Genomic DNA, 20,031 nt, shown 5'->3' with positions numbered 1-20,031 from the left:
TTATAACACAGACTAGCAACAATGTCTGGGGAACATCATGTCAGCTGTAGTAAAAACATAATCATAAAATATTATAAAATAAATCTCTTTAAATATCCAATAATTGCACAAATTATATTTGTTACATAAATATAATAAAATTGTATAAAATATAAGTATGTAGTAATGTAGAAAACCATTTAAAAACAGTAAATCAACATTTAAGAATACAACGGACAAAAAATAGTGACACAAATAATATTTGTTACATAAATATAAAAAATTGTTTAAAATATAAGTATGTAGTAATGTAGAAAACCATTTAAAAACAGTAAATCAACATTTAAGAATACAAACGACAAAAAATAGTGACAATTATAAAACTGTGTATGCATCGAAACTATTGTCAACATGGAAATATTTGAAATAACTATCCACACATTAAAAAAATATAATTTAGAAAAAATGTACTCTAGAAATAAACCTAGCTAAATTCTATCAAAAAACAGAACTTGTCATTTCAGTGACTACTTAACAGGGCAATAGGTCATACTACTGCCCTATATTTGAATTTAGCAGCTTAAATAATTTTTATTAAAATAACCATTTTTAAGCATTTTCATACTACTACCCCACATCTGTGTTTGACACTAAATAATTCTATCACAACAACCTGTCTGTCCAGTGTTTCTTTTTCTATCTTAAACTAAAATTCTTGAGTTTTCTTTCAATATGTTCTCACTATCATAAAATGAAAATTCTGAATTTTTAATTCAGGGATTTGCACTAAACGCAAGCACATAACAATAACTTTTATCAAGTCTTATCTCTAAAAATACCATTTTATTTTTATGACTGAAATTCCATATTCAGAATCTGATCTTTGGAGTGTGTATATGTTAGTTCAAATATAGGTAACTGGTTTTTCAATACCACATCATACTTTGTTGTACCAACATGCTCACTATATGTATATAGCTTATCAATACCACATCAAAGACAATCTGTTCCATTTCTCACTTATCAACAGCAAGATGATTGGTGTATTTATAGTAACCTGATCCAGCAAGCCTGGAAGAGTTGTGTGCCCTTCACCTATATAATGTAATGTATGCTTTATCTGGGTCTCACTTGAGTTTAGCGAGGAACTACTACACATTAAGTATAGTTAGAGCACAATCGTTGTTGTCGTTCTATATATTACTCCATCACAGTAACATAACAGTCAATACATAATACATGTATACCATCTTAAAAGCTGACATTTTCAAAAGCTTTCGCAATCCCATTTGTTTTAATGATATGTTCCATTTCTGCTATTTCATCGTTGAAACTTGATGTCCCTGTTGCCAGCATACCGAAAAGTTTGTCTAGTTTTGTTAAGTCTGGCCGATTTAAGTCAAATACAAATCTAAGTGGTTTAAATCCGAGTTCTTCTAGTTTAGGTACCATATAACCCCTTGACTGTTGGTGATAGAAGAAAGACACAAAAACAAGCTTAGCAGGATAAACCTCGTCATGGTATTTCTTGAACAATTCATGAAATCTGAAAATAGGAAGTTTATAAATTAGTCTTAGAGTTAAATATTTTGTTTTTGTTTGGTTTAATGTCACACTGACTCAATTATAGGTCATATGGCTACTTTCCAGATTTTCATGGTGGAGGGAGACCCCACGTCCCCTTCCGAGCATTATTTCATCATGGGTGGGCACCTGGGTAGAACTACTGACCTTCGGTAAGCCAGCTATCCGGATGGCTTCCTCACATGAAGAATTATACGCCTTAAGTGAGACTCAAACCCACATCGGTGAGGGGCAAGTGATTTAAAGTTGGCAATCTTAACTCGTCGCCTAACTTAAAACCTTACTGACAAACAAGACGCTCATCTGATATTTTTGTATAATAGAAAAATTGTCCAACCGATGATTTTCTAAGTCCAAAAAGGGCCATAATTCTTGCAAAATTATGTTTCTTGATGTACAGAGTCAGCTTATGACGGTGAACAACTGTTGCAAGTTTCAAAGCAATAGCTTTGATAGTTTAGGAGGTAAGTTTACCTAAACAAAAAACTTAACAAATAAATCTGATATTTTCTAAGTCCAAAAGGGGCCATAATTCTTGCAAAAAGCAGGACAGAGTTATGTTTTTTCCTGTACAGGGTCAGCTTATGACAGTGAACAACTGTTGCAAGTTTCAAAGCAATAGCTTCGATAGTTTAGGAGAAAAGTTGACCTAAACATAGAACTTAACCAAGAAATCTAATATTTTCTAAGTCCAAAAGGGGCCATAATTCCTGCAAAAAGCAGGATGGAGTTATGTTTCTTGCTGTACAGGGTCAGCTATTGATAGTGAACAAGTGTTGTAAGTTTCAAAGCAATACCTTTGATAGTTTAGGAGAAAAGCTGACCTAAACATAAAACTTAACCAGGCGATGCAGACGCCGACACCGATCAAGTGAAGACAATAACTCATCATTTTTTTCCAAAAATCAGATGAGCTAAAAACGATGTCATACTTTTTTTATTATATAAGAAGGAAGTGACAAGATTTTCTGTGTCTACAGGTCTGGCTATAAATACATTTAATTTAATACTGTATAATGGTATATACAAAGAAGATGCTATAATTAGCTATAACAAATTATGATTCAAAAATGCTATAAAAACATAATATGATATTCAACTTTAATTGTTCTTAAGGTATTTCTGCACATTTGCTAAACTGGGATCTGCTACAATTAACCAGATATCTTGACCTGGAATCTAGAAGTCCAGTAAACATATATCTTATAATACAACCTATACATACTCATAATCATTATAATCTCCATTTTCCTCCTCATCGGTCACAATGATAAATGTTTTTACAACTTCTTTCTTTTCATAGAATGGCCACAGACTGGCTGCTGGAGTTGTCCCCCCTCCTGCTTCTGTGTCTACAGCCAGCTGAAGTACCTTTAAAATACAAAAGAAAAACCAATAATCATGAACAGACAGATGCATCGTTTCTTTAGCTGAGTAAAACGTCACATAATTTAGGCTACTGGAATATGGCAAAATTTGAGCTTTAAATGGTAAAAGCGTACCCTAACTCCCCCTGCATGAAATATCTCATGAGTATGCCCCTTGGTAAAACCACCAACCTTTAATCCTTAGCCTGCTAAATTTCTATAATGGACTGGTCCATCATTCAATTTGGGCAATACCATTTATTATTCAAAGGGGTGTTTACTGAAAATTTACTGACTGAATAGCGAACAGTGTAGACCATGATCAGACTGCAGGGATGTGCAGGCTGATCTTGGTCTGCACTGGTCGCAAAGGCAGAATCATCTGCCGCCAGCAGGCTAAGGGTTAATAAGTCAGCCGGATTTTCTCACATAAAGGAGTTCTACATCCTGTAATGGATTTAGAACAGACTGATGAGGGTCATTTATATTCTTCACCTAGACCATTTTTTTAGCCATGGTGACCCCTCCAACAGCTAAAGATAATAAATATAGATATTAAACCCTTGGTATAAAAGAACATAAAGGTCAAAGAAAATAATACTGCTTATATTAGGTTATAGATCATCATGGACCATGAAGTGCAGTATCCCAGAATTAGCATAATATCTATTTAATATTTCCCTATCACATACAAATTTCAGTTCAAATCCTTTTCAGTAGTTTTGGATGCCTTGGTTTATTGGCTAGTAAGGAGGGTCATTTGAGTCACGCCAAGAGAAAACCAACATAGTGGCTTTGTGACCAGCATGGATCCAGACCAGACTGCTCGCAAAGCCACTATGTTGGTTTTCTCATGGCGTGGCTCATTTATAGTCTGCACCTAGACCATTTTTTTGGCCATAGTTGCCCCTCCAACAGCTACAGATAAACAAACAAGATAATTTTATTTTAGATATTGTATCCTAGGTATGATATATAATAATACAAACATGTCCTTTATTTTTTCTCTTAAAAGTTCAAAGAAGATAATACCGCTTATGTTACGTTATGGATCATGTTGGATGGTGGAATGCAGCATCTCAGGAATAGCATATACACATTCTATCTATATATTTCTCTATCACACAAAAATTTCAGTCAAAATCCTATTCAGTGGTTTTGAATGCCTTGGTTTATTGACTTTTGAAGCTTCTTTCTCTCCAGAAAAAGAAGCTTTTTCTAGTTCATTTTAACCCCCCAAGCGTATAGTGCTTGAACTGTCTCTCTGTACAAACCATATTTTACTGCCTGGCCTACAGCCCACATTCAAAGCCTGATTTAGTTCATACTCTCACTCAATAATCCTTATGGCAAGACCTACAAACTGACTTATAAATCTTGACCTTAATATGACCTTCACCTTCACCTTCAAACTTAAAACCCTAATAAATAACATTTTTGGTCCTACAGCCAACATAAATGACCCATTTTAGTTCATACTCACACTCAACAAACCTTGTAGCAAGACCTACAAATTGACCTATATACAGATGACCTTGACCTTCATATGATCTTCACCTTTACACTTAAAAACCTCAAAAAACATCTTTGGTCATAGAACCCAGACATGATTTTGTTTTGAAAACACAGCCCTTTGTTGCAGTACAATATTCAAGACATGTTATGGATAGTGACTGGGTTGATGATATTGGGTTGAAGCATTAACATTGTTAAGTATATCTTAAAGTCCATGTAGACAGCACCAATGAATTTGAAAATCCTTGAAGGGGTTTAAGAGATACAGAGTGGTCACAAAATAGAAGGCTTAAACCTTTGACCTTGATTGGTGACCTTGACCTTAAGCTGACATTGCTGACTCATAAGTTCTGCACATTGTCTTGATGAGGTGATCACTTGACCCAAGTTTCATGAAAATCCTTCAAGGGGTTTAGCAGATACAGAGCAGACATAAAATGTTAAGCAAGGACAACCATTTAAATACCAAAGTGATGGGGCATTAAATAAAGATCTTACACTTCACTTCACAGTATACAATTACTAAATCCTTACCTCTTCAACATTTTTTGGTAGATATGGGGCATATCTATTTTTATTGTTGAAAAAGCACAGCTGGGCAGACGTAATTGCCGTCAGAAGTCCGGCAATGATTGAACTGGTCTTTATAGCAACTTCCATTGAGCCAGACGCATCACCAATGACAACGATTGGTGCTTCCAAGGACAGACTGAAATACAAAGCAAGATATTAACCTTTAATCTGACAAATTTCTAAAATTTCTTCAGGCCTGTCATTTAATTTTGCCAGTACCATTTATAATTCAAAGTGGATGTTTACTGACTGAATAGCAAACTTTTTTTAAGGAAGATGTAGTACTGTCAATTGAATCTGTTTCAAACAGTCAACTCTAAGGGTGGAATCCAAAGCCTTTATATATATCTAAATTTTATATATATATAAATGATCTTACATGAGTGTTTCCTCATACTGATTTAAATTAATGCACGGACTATACAATAAAATGCGAGGCTGTGCTGAGCACTTCATAATTTTTTCAGCAAGTATAATAAAGTCCTTTTATGTGAAAAGCCACAGATGTATGAATCTTTCTAGCACTTTCAATTTTAATCTTCCTAGCATTTTCAAGTTCTTCTACCCAACATCAATCATTCTTTTCTTCACCTCTTACAGACAAATTGAATTTGGCCAAAATCCTCAACAACTGAAAGACGTCAACGTCAAATTGTTACCACACTAGTGTCATAGTATATTTATGACATGGTTTTATTTCAATCCCTAGATGTCAAACATGTGAGAAATAACGTACAACAAAACTGTCAAAACAAAAACAGAGTCCTGCAATTCTCTCTTACATCCATGAAATGATCAAGAGAATCTTCATATGAGACGTGCCGTGGGAAAACCAACATAGTGGGTTTGCGACCAGCATGGATCCAGACCAGCCTGCGCATCCGCGCAGTCTGGTCAGGATCCATGCTGTTCGCTTTTAAAGCCTACTGGAATTGGAGAAACTGTTAGCGAACAGCATGGATCCTGACCAGACTGCGCGGATGCGCAGGCTGGTCAGGATCCATGCTGGTCGCAAACCCACTATGTTGGTTTTCTCATGGCGCGGCTCATATCATTTCTTTATCAATGAAAGTACTGAATTTGATAATAAGCAAAAACAAGGAATTGGTAATACCAAATGATGCTCCCCGATGCATGTGCTAGCTTGTCTCAATATGGGGAATAACATAATAGAAACCAAAAAAAAAAATGCAGATAATCAAATGCAGAAAATTTAAATACGAGAGATAATTAAATAAACTAGGCAAGGTAGAGTTATGGTTCTTTGACAATGCATTTCCCATCAATGGCCTCTTATCATTTTGTGAAGTTTCGATGAAATGCCATTAACACTTTTCAAGTAATGCTCCAGACAAGCCTTATTTTGTATTATAAAGGGAGATAATTGAAAAAAAACAGGTAAAGTAGAGTAACGGTTCTTTGACACTGCACTTCCTGTCAATGGCCTCTATCATTTTGTGAAGTTTTAATGAAATACCAATAATACTTTTCAAGTAATGCTCTGGACAAGCCTTATTTTGTATAATAAAGGGAGATAATTCCAAAACTAGGTAAGGTAGAGTTATGATTCTTTGACACTGCACTTTGTCTCAATGGCCTCTGTGATTATGTTAAGGTAAATTCAATCAAATGCAATTAACACTTCTCAAGTTATACTCAGGACAAAAGTGGGACAGACGTACGGACAAACGGACAAAGCAGCAAATGTATGCTTACCCTTCTAGGAGCTTAAAAAAAATTAATGATATTTAAAACATATCAAAATTTTAAATATTTTCCCTGCCAAATTACTGAAAGGACAAACACCTGAACTGATAATTATTATATTTCAGACCTGTTTTACACTTGTTGTAGTTCATTCAAATATACAAAAGATAATAGGTATACGGGTATATTTCTCGGAAGCACAGAGCACCAAAGACACTGGTCGCACTGGCAGTATCACTTGCCACCAGCAGGTTAAAGGTTAAAACTTCAATACCTAATCCCATCAATTTTCGTCTGAGCCAGTGGTAAGAGCTGCTTGAAGAAAGGTGCCTTTATTTCATCGGTAGTACTTTCTTGTGTTTTCTTGCAGCTGGGGCAGTCCCAGCCTTCGCAGTCCCAGCCCTCACAGTTAAATTTCCAGTCAATAGGTCTTCTGTTTTCCATGTACATTTTAATTACCAGCAATCGTTCCAGCAGTTTTCCATTAGGCAGAGTGATTGTCTCCCCCGAGTTGATTCTATCCTGAATAACTTGATCAGCCTCTGTGCACCTAAGTTCTTCATAATACCTTAAAGCAAAGCATAACAGTAAATTTCAGAAGCAGTTCAAACAAATTTAAAGGTCTCCATTCTATATAAATTATGATACTAAAGGGCTGGACCAACACAATATTAGAAAGAATTTCATAGCTTATTTTCTTGACATTTAGGCACTATGCCTTTTCCAAGACAAAAAAATAAAACTAAAGTTTAATACGTAACGTCAAAAGAAGCATTGAAACTGGCAGGGTCATACATGTGATAAATTCATAAAACCTGTATTGCATAGTCAACAAATTATCGAAAAAAATATAAACGAAACCCCCGATATCGGTTCCAAAATGCACATACATAATTCCAATTCTACTATATAAATTACATACATTGTACATTTGCAAATCCGTGCATCTGACAACAGTTTTTCACAGAAAAATTGTACTTATTAAGTTTTATGCCCAAAATGCAAATATGTTTAATAATTGTTTGCTACATTTCAGCCATCTTCAGACAATTATGTTAACTTATACACACACGTGGCTCTCTCTAAACAAAGAATGTGTAATTAATGTCTTTATAGATAAACTACCTTAATTCATTTCCCTATATACATATATTATTTACAAAATAATTAAGGCTTTCAAGTGGTTTATCGCCTGATTTATCACGGTTCTGAGTCCAGATGTGCAGGAATTGAACAACGAAGGCATTAACCTGAGTGGTTAAATATCTATGCATCTGAACGATGACCCGTTGTAAACTAGACAATAAACCACAAGAAGACCTTAATTATTTTCAATCTTACATGTTCATTGAAATATTTTGATAAAATTTATGCTAGGTTCATCTGGGTAGTAATGAACTGGACATCAAGTGGCATTTGACGTCATAACTGACGTCATAATGCTCTTTTACTAAATCACGCGTCAACCATTGTTTGCAGAATATTCAGAGTTTGATATACTTCTTTGTTTAATTGGAAAAACAATTTAGCCATGTTAGAATACTGAATACTGACTATTATATGAAATGCATAATATTGCCTGCTGAACATGAATTCATCAGTGTTAAAACTTTGTGGTTAAGCCTAAAATGGCTATTTCATTGGGACATGTATGAATTTGTAGATTTCTCCATCATGATGATTAAGATGGAAGAAGAGAAACTTTTCCTATTTGCTGGAATTTTATTTCAAGGGTTGGCACTACCACAATATCCATGAAAGGTAGTCCCCATTAATAAGAATCATTTCACAGCATTACTTCACCGGAAGAACTTAATGATAACTAAAATAAAGCTTTACCAGAGAACAGTATCCAGTTTGGTTTCATATGAAGCTATTCTGGCCTTGGACTCTGTGGTCAGTACTGCTGTGTTAGAGATATGTGGTTTTATATGAGCGTATGGAATATTAAACTCTTTAAGAAGTCCATTCACATTTTCCTCTGTGACGTCCCTGCATCTCTGCGCTAGTGTTCCCTCGGGAGCCGGAGCTCCATAACAGAAGTCAATGAACCATTCCAGAGCAGCAAAGTCCTGCACAAAGATAAAAATGCATATTATGCTCAGTACATCTAGAAATGTAACACTTTTACCCTAGATTTTTTCATACTTTCTTTGTGCATGTATATCTGAATTGTGTGTAGTAGTATTGTAAAATCGTGTAGAAACCTGACAATCATCCAAAACCCACAAAAAAAATCAAATATTATTAAGGCCTAAAAAAATCTTTGTTTCTGGTAACATGCTTAAAAAAATTAGGGTAGGTAGGTCGGAAATTTTTATTTTCTGAAAATTATTTTTGTGTCAAAAAATGAATACAAATAAGGGGGTTATGCCTTTAGAGCATCAGTAAGTTGATTTCTAACATCACTGGCCATGTTTAAAGCATAAAAAGTGCTGTTTTTCTCCAAAGGCCATAAAAACATTTAGGGTCGGGCCAGAAATTTAGGGTAGGTCGGGATACTGGAAACAAACAATTTTTTTTTAAGCCTAGTAAGTGCATTTTTCTTGTCAATTATCAGGTTAAAACAATATTGACAGTAGACGAAGTCTGGCATTTCTAGATGTACTCAGTATATATATTTTATTAAGCTTTTTACTGACAATGGCAATAAGTCAATATTTAAGAACGTGTTGTTTCAATTTATATACATAAAATTATTCAGTTTTAAAGAAAGAAACTGATTAGCTTTAACAGCTCTTTCAAGTTAATTTTTGGTAATTTTCTCCCTATTTATATACGATCATTATCTTGCTATTAAGGGTAGCGGACCTGTAATAACAGTAAATAAATCATATTATTTCCTGCATGTGTTTGTTTGTTTGTTTTGGGTTTAATGCCGTTTTTCAACAGTATTTCAGTCATGTAACAGCGGGCAGTTAACCTAACCAGTGTTCCTGGATTCTGTACCAGTACAAACCTGTTCTCTGTGAGTACTCTCGACCCCGCAATCCATAGACCAACGCTCAACCTACGGAGCTAAGCGGGTGCTTCCTGCATGCGATTTGGGGATTTTTCATGTTTTTTGGAAAGCCATGTGTAATATTCAGCTACTTTACATCCGAAGAATGCGGAACTCCCTTATGATAATAAAAAACTGTATGTCATTTTTAAGGGCTTTTTCACATGTAGATTTCTACACCATCAGCAAAGCTTCTAATCCTCATTGGTGATGGGCAAGTGATTAAAAGTCAGCAACCTTAACCTCTTGGCCATGGAGGCACCTACATTAATTATATGCCCCAGTAAATGTTCACATGTAACCCTTATTATTAATTACACAATTTTCTCCTGGTATCGGTTATAATGATTATGTTTTTGTTTGGTTTAACATATCACCGACACAGATATATATAGGTCATATGGTTACTTTCCAGCTTGTGGTGGAGGAAGACCCCAGGTGCCCCTCCGTGCATCTAGATAGAACCACTGAGCCAGCTGGACAGCTTCCTCACATGAAGAATTCAATGCCTTGAGTGAAGCTTGGGCTTACATGAGTGAGGGGCAAGTGAATCAATGTGCCTGTCACAATGTACTGAACAAGAACAAGAGCTCTTTAATAAATGACATTTAAAATGCAGTAATTTCTTCTAATTCTAATGAATTCTTGAGATCTATTTTCTGTTTCAAACTCACACCAGACTGGAAAAGCTCTATCACTTCTGAAGTAAATGTACAAAGATGAAAGAAATACATAAGACTTTTTAATCCTATTTCTTGATATATAAATCCTCGGTATACAAATGTGTTTAGTATTATCACAATTTTACCTTTTTGGGATTAAAATGGCATATATCAGCTAGTTTCTTCCAAGGTTCCTTAGGGAAATGCAGGGCATAAAACTCCAGCTCCTTCTTTGTGAATCTCTTTACCCATCTCTGTACATGTTTACAGACAGCTCCACTGGCACTGCCATTCTATAACAAACAGTATTAGGAATAGATAACCTTTACCCTGCTAAATTTCTAAAATGGATTGGTCTATCATTCAGTTTGGGCAGCACCACTTATTATTCACAGGGGTGTTCACTGAAAATTAACTGACTGAATAGCAAACAGTGCAGACCATGATCAGCCTGCACAGATGTGCCGGTTGATCTTAGTCTGCACTGGTCGCAAAGGCAGAATCCCTTGCCACCAGTAGGCTAAAGGATAATGCTACAGTATATCTATCCAAAGTATAATCTTTTTTAATGTGAATGCATTCTCCCTATTGAGCTAAGCAGACAAACAATGTAAGTGAAAATTGGCTTGAAACTGGTGTTAAATTTAACTGTACGAAAAATAACAACAATTTACTAAATACAATACATAACTCAACTTACTGTTGGCTTATTTTTATTCAGATTATCTATGTCTGATTTCAGCTTTCCCATGGTGTGAGGTTTAACCTTCCCTCCTGACGTCTGCAATCTCTTCACTTTCTTTTCCAAGACTCGAACCTGTCTGCCCGAGTCCAGGAGTGAAAGGGCCTTCAGCACTTCGTTAAGACCAAAATTATCCTTGTTCTTTAGGAATGCATCGGCCAAGTCATAGTCATGTCTAGCCCATGCTGCTGCTAATGCTCTTACTCTAGCATCTATAAAATAATGTTTTAACTTATAGGTATTTAATATGGTTAAATAAAAATAATATTATAACTTAAAGGAAAAATGTAACAAGTTGGTTTCTAATGCACTGTGACCACTTCATTCCACGAATTCAATAAGTGAGCACAAAATTAACATTTCGAGAAGCATCATTCAAAAGGTTATTTTGCATCTTATATAGAGACAAAACATGCCATGAAACAAAGGAAAAACACATTCTAACACAGACATTATTATAACAATCACTACACACACATAAAAGCATCAAAACTATGACTTACTCAGTGCAATTTCAACACCATTTTTCTCAAGGACTGCCATTCCTGCAGCGTACCGGTCCCTGTTCTGGTTCTGGCCCTCATAGTGTTGGTCAGCCGATACACTTCCAACAAAGTATGACGTCACGTCTTTATTCACGTCAAGATCTTTCACAACTTTGTCTTTGCTGTCATCATGATCCCTGGACCCTGTGTTCTGGTAACCTCCCCTTGACATTCCTCTCCCTCGCCTACCTATACAAGTCAGATAATAATCTTCTAAATACTTCTGCAAAACACTCTTACAAGCTCATTGTCTAGTGTTTTAAAAAGTAAGGTTTAAACATGTACTAACAGTAACTGTTGGAAATGTTAAAAAAAAGAACATTTTTGAGCGGAACGGTGCCGAATTTCTGCCTAAAATATAGCTCAGTGGAACGGGGCTGTAGATAAAGCCCAAAAACTCTGCATAATGTTACAAGCTTTTCAAGCTCTTCCACACAGTTGTCCAATATAGAGGAAATCAATAAGAATATATTGACATCAGTAATGCTAAAATTGCTGCAAAATTATGCACAATTAGGATGAGACCTTGGCCTTACATGATTGTGTAAGCAATTCCCATGCAGAAATAAATCCTGGAGGCCAGGATATCCCAGGTAAATCCTGAGATATCCTGGGATATCCTATGTGGTATTTTAAGAGCTCAGCTTAAGACAGGAAAAGCCAGGACCAGAATAAAAGAAGACAGGATAAGGCAAGACAATCCAGGACTTATATAAATTGATTGAGGAACAGGCAGGACAAGCCAGGACTTCTTCAAATAAGATTCAATAAGCTGTAACAAATGTAAATCATAATTATCTTTATGCAGGAAATCCCAGGATATCCTGAGAAATCCTGCATCAAGAAAGGAACCAATGAAAATGAAGGCTTCTGACGCTGTTATACATGTGCCAAAAAAATATTCCCCCTTTTTCTGTTTGTTTTTCTGTGATTATTGCAAATTCTGTTGGCTAAAGAATGGTCAAATTCACTCTTGTACTGTATATATTTATATCAATAACATTCTAGATATTCCCTTCAGTAACTATATTGTACTCAAGAAAATTGCTCATGAATACCAAAAATTTGAATGTAAACAGGAAGTGCTTTGTTCATGTTGTTGCTGGCACATGGAATGGAGCAAAATATTTTAACTGGAATCTCTAAAAATGCTAAAGTTTAAGAAGGATATCAGGTAAGAACATTAAACTTTTTAATTTTAAATTTAATTCAAACCTGTAATGTCACAGGACCAGAAAAAAATTATAGACTAAAATACCATCTTTATTCCCCTCATTGTCTTAATTAAACTTTTACCTGGTCATAGGTATTTTTTGTTCAGGTATATGTGAAGGATAGATAATTATGCTTCTGTAACAAGAGTTTATCTAATACTTGTATATATTTTAGGTGATTGTTATATAAATAAATTTGAACCACTGACTTAATTACATGGGTGCCTAAATATAATGAGGGACAGGCTGAAGCTGGTCAGACAAAGGCTGATTACATTCAGCAGTTGATGAAATGAAATGGTAAAAAGGAAAAGAGATGTTGAAAAATTATGCTAATTTGAAAAAAACAACAACAAAAAACAAAACAATACAACCTGTCAAATATGATCATATTTAAGTATAAAAATAACATTTAACATTTGACATGTTTTATTACATTAATTTTTGTTTATACAGTTGTCAGTGTTTGTGAGATACCTATTATATGAATTCCCCCAAAAAGGAAGAAAAGCTTACAACTTGTGTTTGTCTTTAGGGTCTCATTTCAGTCTAATAATAATCTTAAAGCTACAAAAAGTTAATTCTTTCCAAATGAGACACAATGATTGATTATTTCTAACAATTATTTTAAGGTAAAGTCCTGCACCCAGGATAACCTTGGATGTCCTGGCCCCAGGATTCATTCTACTTGCCAAGAAATCCCAGGATATCCTGGCCCCAGGACACTACCATCCTGGCTTCCTGGGATTTTCTGGTCCTGGTACTCCATCTACATCCCAGGAAATTCCAGGATATCCTGGCCCCAGGACACTTTTTTCAATCTTGGCTTCCCAGGATATCCTGGGATTTCCTGGACCTCAAAATGTTATTTTCTACACCCTGGCATTTCCTGCTTATACAGGATTGTCCAGGAATGTGCAGGAATAAATCCTGTTCCAATTACCGGCGTGAAAAATCTTGAGATATCCCAGGAAAATGGCAGGAATTTCTCCTGAGATAACCTGAGATATCCCAGGATAATCCCAGGATTTCCTGGCCTGTTTTCGCACGGGCGGCACTGCCTATTTTAAATTTGGAAAAAGTCAATTTTATTGAAGAAAATGGGTAGTGTTTCAATTTGAAACAGTATTTTCAACTAAGTATTAATTTAATACTTTTAATCTGAGACATTTACAAATGCATATATTTACAATTCCACATTAAATTTTTCCTTTTTTGACATTATCTAACTTATTGGCCTAAAGTATTTTTTTCCCTTTCGAATATTATACTACAATGAAATAAAGTTGTTTTTGTTTTCTTTTTACAGCTCTAGGCAGATGTTTAAACAACTCTTTTTGACAGTATTCCATTGTGTGACATTTGAAATGCAATCGTATCTCAGAAAATTTAAGTAACTTTGAAAAATCAACACCGGAAATATACAGTCACTGTAAAAGCAGAACTGAAGCATCTATGAATGACATTCCACTGGACTGTGAGGCAATTATTAAATCTTGCAAATAATGAAAATAATCAGCAGAATCGTACAAATAACAAAAATAATCAGCATGAAGGTCGTGCAGATAAAGGAAATTTTGGCATGCCAATACTCTGTGCCAAGTTTTTAAGGAAGTGTCTAGGAGTACCGCTCTGTACCTCTAGAATCTGATTCTAAAAGGTATAATGGATCCTTACCTCTAGACAAGCCTGTGAGCGATTGTCTAGGAGTATGGACCCCTTTTTCCAGATATTGTCTATTGAAAATTAAATATCAAATGAGATTTAATCAATATTCACCAACAAAAATTTGAATCTAAATAGTTCACAGATACCAGTGTTCACCTAATTTTTAACAGCTACTTTCAAAACATCATTAAGCTATAGTGACCCCTGAAAGAATCATGCGGAATCAAACTTAGACAAATTGGGATTAAATTATGCTGATACTATTATTAATTACCAGATTCATAATGCGCCCTTTTCGTGATAAACACGTTCAAAGGCGCTTTACATAATTATAGCAAACCCTTTTTTAAATAATGATGGCATTATTCTACACTGTAATGTAGGGGCATTTATGTTTCCTGTTTTCTGAATATTCGTTGATCAAAGCTAGTAGATTTCAATTCCTTCTACTAGATCAAGTCAGTTAACTGATTATAGAACAAACTGTCCTGTGCCAATAAAACAACATAAATGGGTGCAGACAAGTGCATTTTCATTACGCTTGTTTATCTATCGGTTTATTTTACAATGAATTAATTGGCAAAGTATTTGTTGTTCCTTGGCTATTTAGGTTTCTAAAGAAAATGTAAATAATCAAGTAAACAAAGATGCTGTCATTGATTGGGTCTTTGGCATATCGACGATATCGATATATCGGAAGACAAATATCAACGATACATCGATATATCGATTATTAAGTTAGATTAACAACCTATTTGTTCATGAGCATGCTATATACCTTCTTGTTAATGTTACGTTTAGTTTTATTGCCTACTTTTTATAATACTGTTTGATTGTGTTGTATTTGTATCTATGAAATAAATAAAATAAATGAAAATTAATGAAATCTTTAACAGATCTTCATTTTGCCTTCACTCCACTTTTACTTTACAACCTAGTGAACTATAATATCAAGCAATGAAGTCGGGTTTCAAACAGCTAAAATTCTGCATTTCCCTTCCACAGATATTATTTATTAAATTAATTAATTTATTTATTTACAGTGTTTTTATTTATTTTTTAGCCCGTTTCATACCCTGTTTAATTTTACCTTACAATTACATTCGGTACTGGCACCCCGTGTTTTTTTTTTCTTTTTTTTTTTTTAACTTCTGCCCAAGTTTTTGATGGGCCTCAAATTTGCAGTGTTTGACTATTTGTTTGTTGTACTGAAAGGCATGTTTAAGCAACACCTACGAACCCAAACAAAGCTGTTCTTTCCGTCTTTTGACTCTTTTTCCACTATTTAGGCCGGCAACGGCTCCTCTTTGGCCATCTTTGATTGTTATTGTTACGGACACTAGCTAAATTCTGTACCTTTTACTGAGTGATCAGCTAGACACGCGAACAAGTAAAAAGCTGAGATTGGCGTAGAAACAGCTAGTATATACACTATGTTGTTACATGCACAAACAACGAAGCGACCTTTCAAGACAGGACAACGTAACTTTTTGCAAATAGATTCTGAAGTTGAGCCCTCTTTACTTCTACCCATATAGGTAGTGCAGGCTAGTAGGAAAAGACTGCTACGGTACAAGTTTAGACATGACCTTTTTTGACAACTTCCGTTACTTACGGCACATTTTTGCAGGCAGTAAAAGTTGTTTTAGAGGCTCTGAGTGTTTATCTAGACGGTTTTTTTCTCTCTGTAAAATATCGATTTTTGAAAATGGGAATCGATAATCGATCGACAAAAAAATATCGTTGATACATCGATATCGTTTCTATCGATGACAGCCCTAGATATCTTTGAACCATTAAGATTCACGGTTTAAAGTTATTAACCAGTACTGATTCAATTTTATCTTATATTTCCTTTGCAACAAAATAAAAGATGTAATCCACAATATATGTATCTAGAAAAAAAAAGGGCGATATTCCTATACAATTTTTAACAGTACGGATCTGTACCCCTAGAGTCAGATTCTAAACATACGAATCCCTAGATACTTCCAATATTTAATGGAAAGATGTCATTTAAAGTGTCCTTTACAAAATGGTCACAAAATGATTACCTCCAGATCGTCCTCGTCCCCTGCCAGCTGATCGTCCGCGTCCCCTGCCAGCTGATTGTCCACTTCCTCTTCCACGACCTCTGCCTCTACCTCTGCCTGGCATTTTTGCTTAAACAATACAGATATAAATAAGAAATTTCACAACTGTTGACCGCTGTCGGTGTTATTTATTAGTAAGTATGTTGACGTTGTTGACGCAAATCAGCAAACTTCAAAGCGGCCTAGCAAAAACCAGGTGTCAGGAAATAGTAAACTTTCAACTCCTTTTAATCAAACTATACCATCTGACTTATGTTATAACTTCAAATTCAGCTGTCAGTGCGTTTTTATACATTTTTAAAGCAGTCTTGCACAACTTATACGAGTTTTGGGACATCAACATTCTAGTGCCTTACAACATCGACACGGAAGTTATTGCGTCAACAAATAGTTCCCAAACAAAATACCAGATATTTTGTAAAATATCGAACAAATTGAAACTAAATGTCTTTTTAGTAAATAGAAAAATATAATTATATGACAATTAGAGAAAACATACGACATATTGGAAATAGTATGGAAAATAATCCTTAATATTACTACACGCTACGGTACGGTGAAAGCTGCTTACAAGTTACAACCAATTTCATCAGCCGTGCACGGAAATGATAAGTCAGCATAGAAAGATCTGGAGTCCTCTATCTAAATATAGATGTGATATAGACGTTCTAATGCAAAAACAACAATAATCAAACATAATGAAGGCGCTTAATGGGTATCTAAATTAAAAGATGTCTTATTTAATCAGACTGACACAATTCAAACTCAACAAGGAGTTAGACCATTCTGCACGTTAATTAAGTGTGTAGCTAAAATCAGCTTCAGATTTATATACTGTTCAGGATACAGGAGACGCTCCAACTCAAGAGCCTTTCCTGGTTCTTTTGTATGCCAGGTGTAAAGTAATTTTCGTTTTGGAGAAGTGGGGCTCGAACTCACGTACGTACGACCCCAGTTTTGTAATTAGATTAGACGCACAGTGTTATAAATACCGCTATACCAATTCGTCTGATCTTCTACACGTCGGTAATTTACCAGATATCCTTCAGTCTTCATTTGGTTGGCATTCAAGATTAACTATGCACTATTCTCTGTATAGTAGTCACGCAGATTTTCTTAACCCATATCTGGTGCAATGATTTCTACCCTGTAAACATGAAGTCATCGGGCCAACGACGGAAAACCGTCAAAGGATAATCGTTGTTGGGCCGCTGTTGGCCCAACAATGATTAATAAGTATTGTAAATACAGCGGTTGGGCCAACGTTGAACCAACCTTAAATTTCAGACAGAGATATCTCTGCATTGGCCCAATGCTGATTTTCAGGGAAAGACTTACACAGAGAAAACATCGTTGGCCCAACGTTGGTCCATTAGAAGTAATGATATAATAATTATATATTTTACAGATCACTGTTTTATCACAAGCTCCTACAGGTAAACACCTTAATTGTGTAGGTGTAACATGCAGTATTTAATTAATAATTTAATAAATACTTTTCTACACCAATTCGTAATGTGATAGTTTGGACTAATTAAACTTAATACTTATCTGCAGCCGTAATGATATTTTGAACTATTTCAAATCTATATACTACCTGAAGAATCTAATTTGTGAAAAAAAAAATATTGAAGAAAAAAAAACGGCTATAACAAATATATCTAATTTTATACAATCATAAAATGTTTACAATAAGTCTGTTGAATATTCCAGAACATGAACTCTCGTTAACCCGAGTTATGTAAGAAATCCAAGAAATTGTGGTTAATTTCTCTCTTGGCGAGATTTCTAGCTGCATAGGCATGCGAAGTACAGGAAACTATTATACATGTTAACAAAAACCCGGTCTACTAGCTATAAACTGTAAGTAGAAGTTTTTGAATATTTTTTGATAAAGTTGTTGAATCTTATAGAGAATTTCTTTCTATAGCCTGTATGCATGTAGTATCTATGTGACTTGAACATATGTTGAATACTTTTATCTAAAACTGGCGGATGGCACTAGTGTTGAGTATTTAATTCTGTAATTAAAATAACCCATATTCTCGTTAATCTCTAAATACAGACAAAAATAAATTTCATACAGTTTATGTCCAGAGGTTTATGTGCATCTGTATAGTTATTGTTATCAATATGACGTAGATGGTTTAATCAACATTATGATTTTCGTTTTTTACAGGATGCTGTTCAAGAGAGTAATAATTGAGCGCCTAGCACTGTGGGGCACAGGAAAAACTTGGATATATAATTAGTTAAAATACAGACAGTAATTCATTTTAATAGGATTTAATCAGTGACTGAAAAAAAAGGAAAATAGATTTATAAAAGGCTGAAATAAATATTTGACATGTTGTAGTGATGAAATATTCGGTTATATTTCATCAGGAAACTTGCAAACAAATGTTAGATTTCTTCTTTTTAAATGTTAAACAAAATCACAATTATTTAAAAATAAAACGTGTACTAAATAATTTTAGTTTTAGTCTATTTTTTCAAATTTGTAATCGTTGGGATAGCGTTGGCATCAATCTTTCGGCCAACAAAGAAACAGAGTTGGTCCAACGTAGGACCAACCATGATAGACGAAAAAATGTTGTTGGCCCGATGGAGGGCCAACGATAAGTGCAGGATACCAGTAGTTGGCACAATGGAGGGCCAACGATAAGTGTAGGATACCAGTCGTTGGGCCAATGGTGTACCAACCGTTGGGCCAACGTTGCGCCAATTAGCAAAATGGCGTTGGGCCAACGATAGAAATCTTCGTTGGGCCAACGTTGGGCCAACGCATGTCTGCTATCTGGGTATCTTCTTCCCAGCCCATATCCTGCTAAATTTGTATAATGGACTGGTCCATCATTCATTTCGGGCAGTACCACTTAATTATTAATTATAAATTCACCCTCTACTAGTACAGACACAGAGCGATCTGACCAGAGGGACAAAGTGAGATAAAGCCCCCAGAACAGATATAGAGAGAATTCCTTTTTAGATACAGGCCTGTCCGGCTAGCATGGCTAGCTTAGCCTAGAGCTCTTTGCGAATTATAGACAGTCTCAGGTCTTTAACGTGCCCGGTGTATATATAGCAGTGGTCTTTTCTGAGCAGCCGTATTTTCTGGAAACAGTACAGGCCTCGATCTTAATTAGGTGGTAGACACGCAAGAGCATCTCAGAAATTTCAAGTGCCTGGACGTTACGTATGTTATAAGCTTTAAGAGTCTTAACAAACCGCAGATGCACTCTTCATATACTCTAGCGAGGAATACTGACGTTATATAAAGAAAAGATATTGGTTTAGCTATCCATTCAGACATAATATAAAGTGACAAATATATTTTCAATCTTTCCGAAATAGATTTCAAGACTTTCTGGATTTCTTTTT

The 20,031-nt window shown here is 35.1% G+C and overlaps 1 protein-coding gene across 1 annotated transcript; it reads right to left on the bottom strand.

Annotated features, from left to right (window-relative positions):
- LOC123553088 (uncharacterized) lies at window positions 1–17,022 on the bottom strand. Its single transcript, XM_045342844.2, has 9 exons — window positions 16,612–17,022; window positions 11,634–11,864; window positions 11,089–11,342; window positions 10,535–10,681; window positions 8,565–8,797; window positions 7,000–7,293; window positions 4,980–5,154; window positions 2,789–2,934; window positions 1–1,525 (listed from the first exon to the last, which is right to left on the bottom strand). The coding sequence occupies exons 1-9, from the start codon at window positions 16,712–16,714 to the stop codon at window positions 1,231–1,233; spliced, it is 1,878 nt and encodes a 625-aa protein (XP_045198779.2). The 5' UTR covers window positions 16,715–17,022; the 3' UTR covers window positions 1–1,230.
- Between the last annotated feature and the right edge of the window lie 3,009 nt (window positions 17,023–20,031).

The sequence above is a fragment of the Mercenaria mercenaria genome, chromosome 15, assembly GCF_021730395.1.
Source record: "Mercenaria mercenaria strain notata chromosome 15, MADL_Memer_1, whole genome shotgun sequence".
In the NCBI taxonomy this organism is placed as follows: Eukaryota; Metazoa; Mollusca; class Bivalvia; order Venerida; family Veneridae; genus Mercenaria; species Mercenaria mercenaria.
This window is presented reverse-complemented; position numbering and strand designations above follow the sequence as displayed.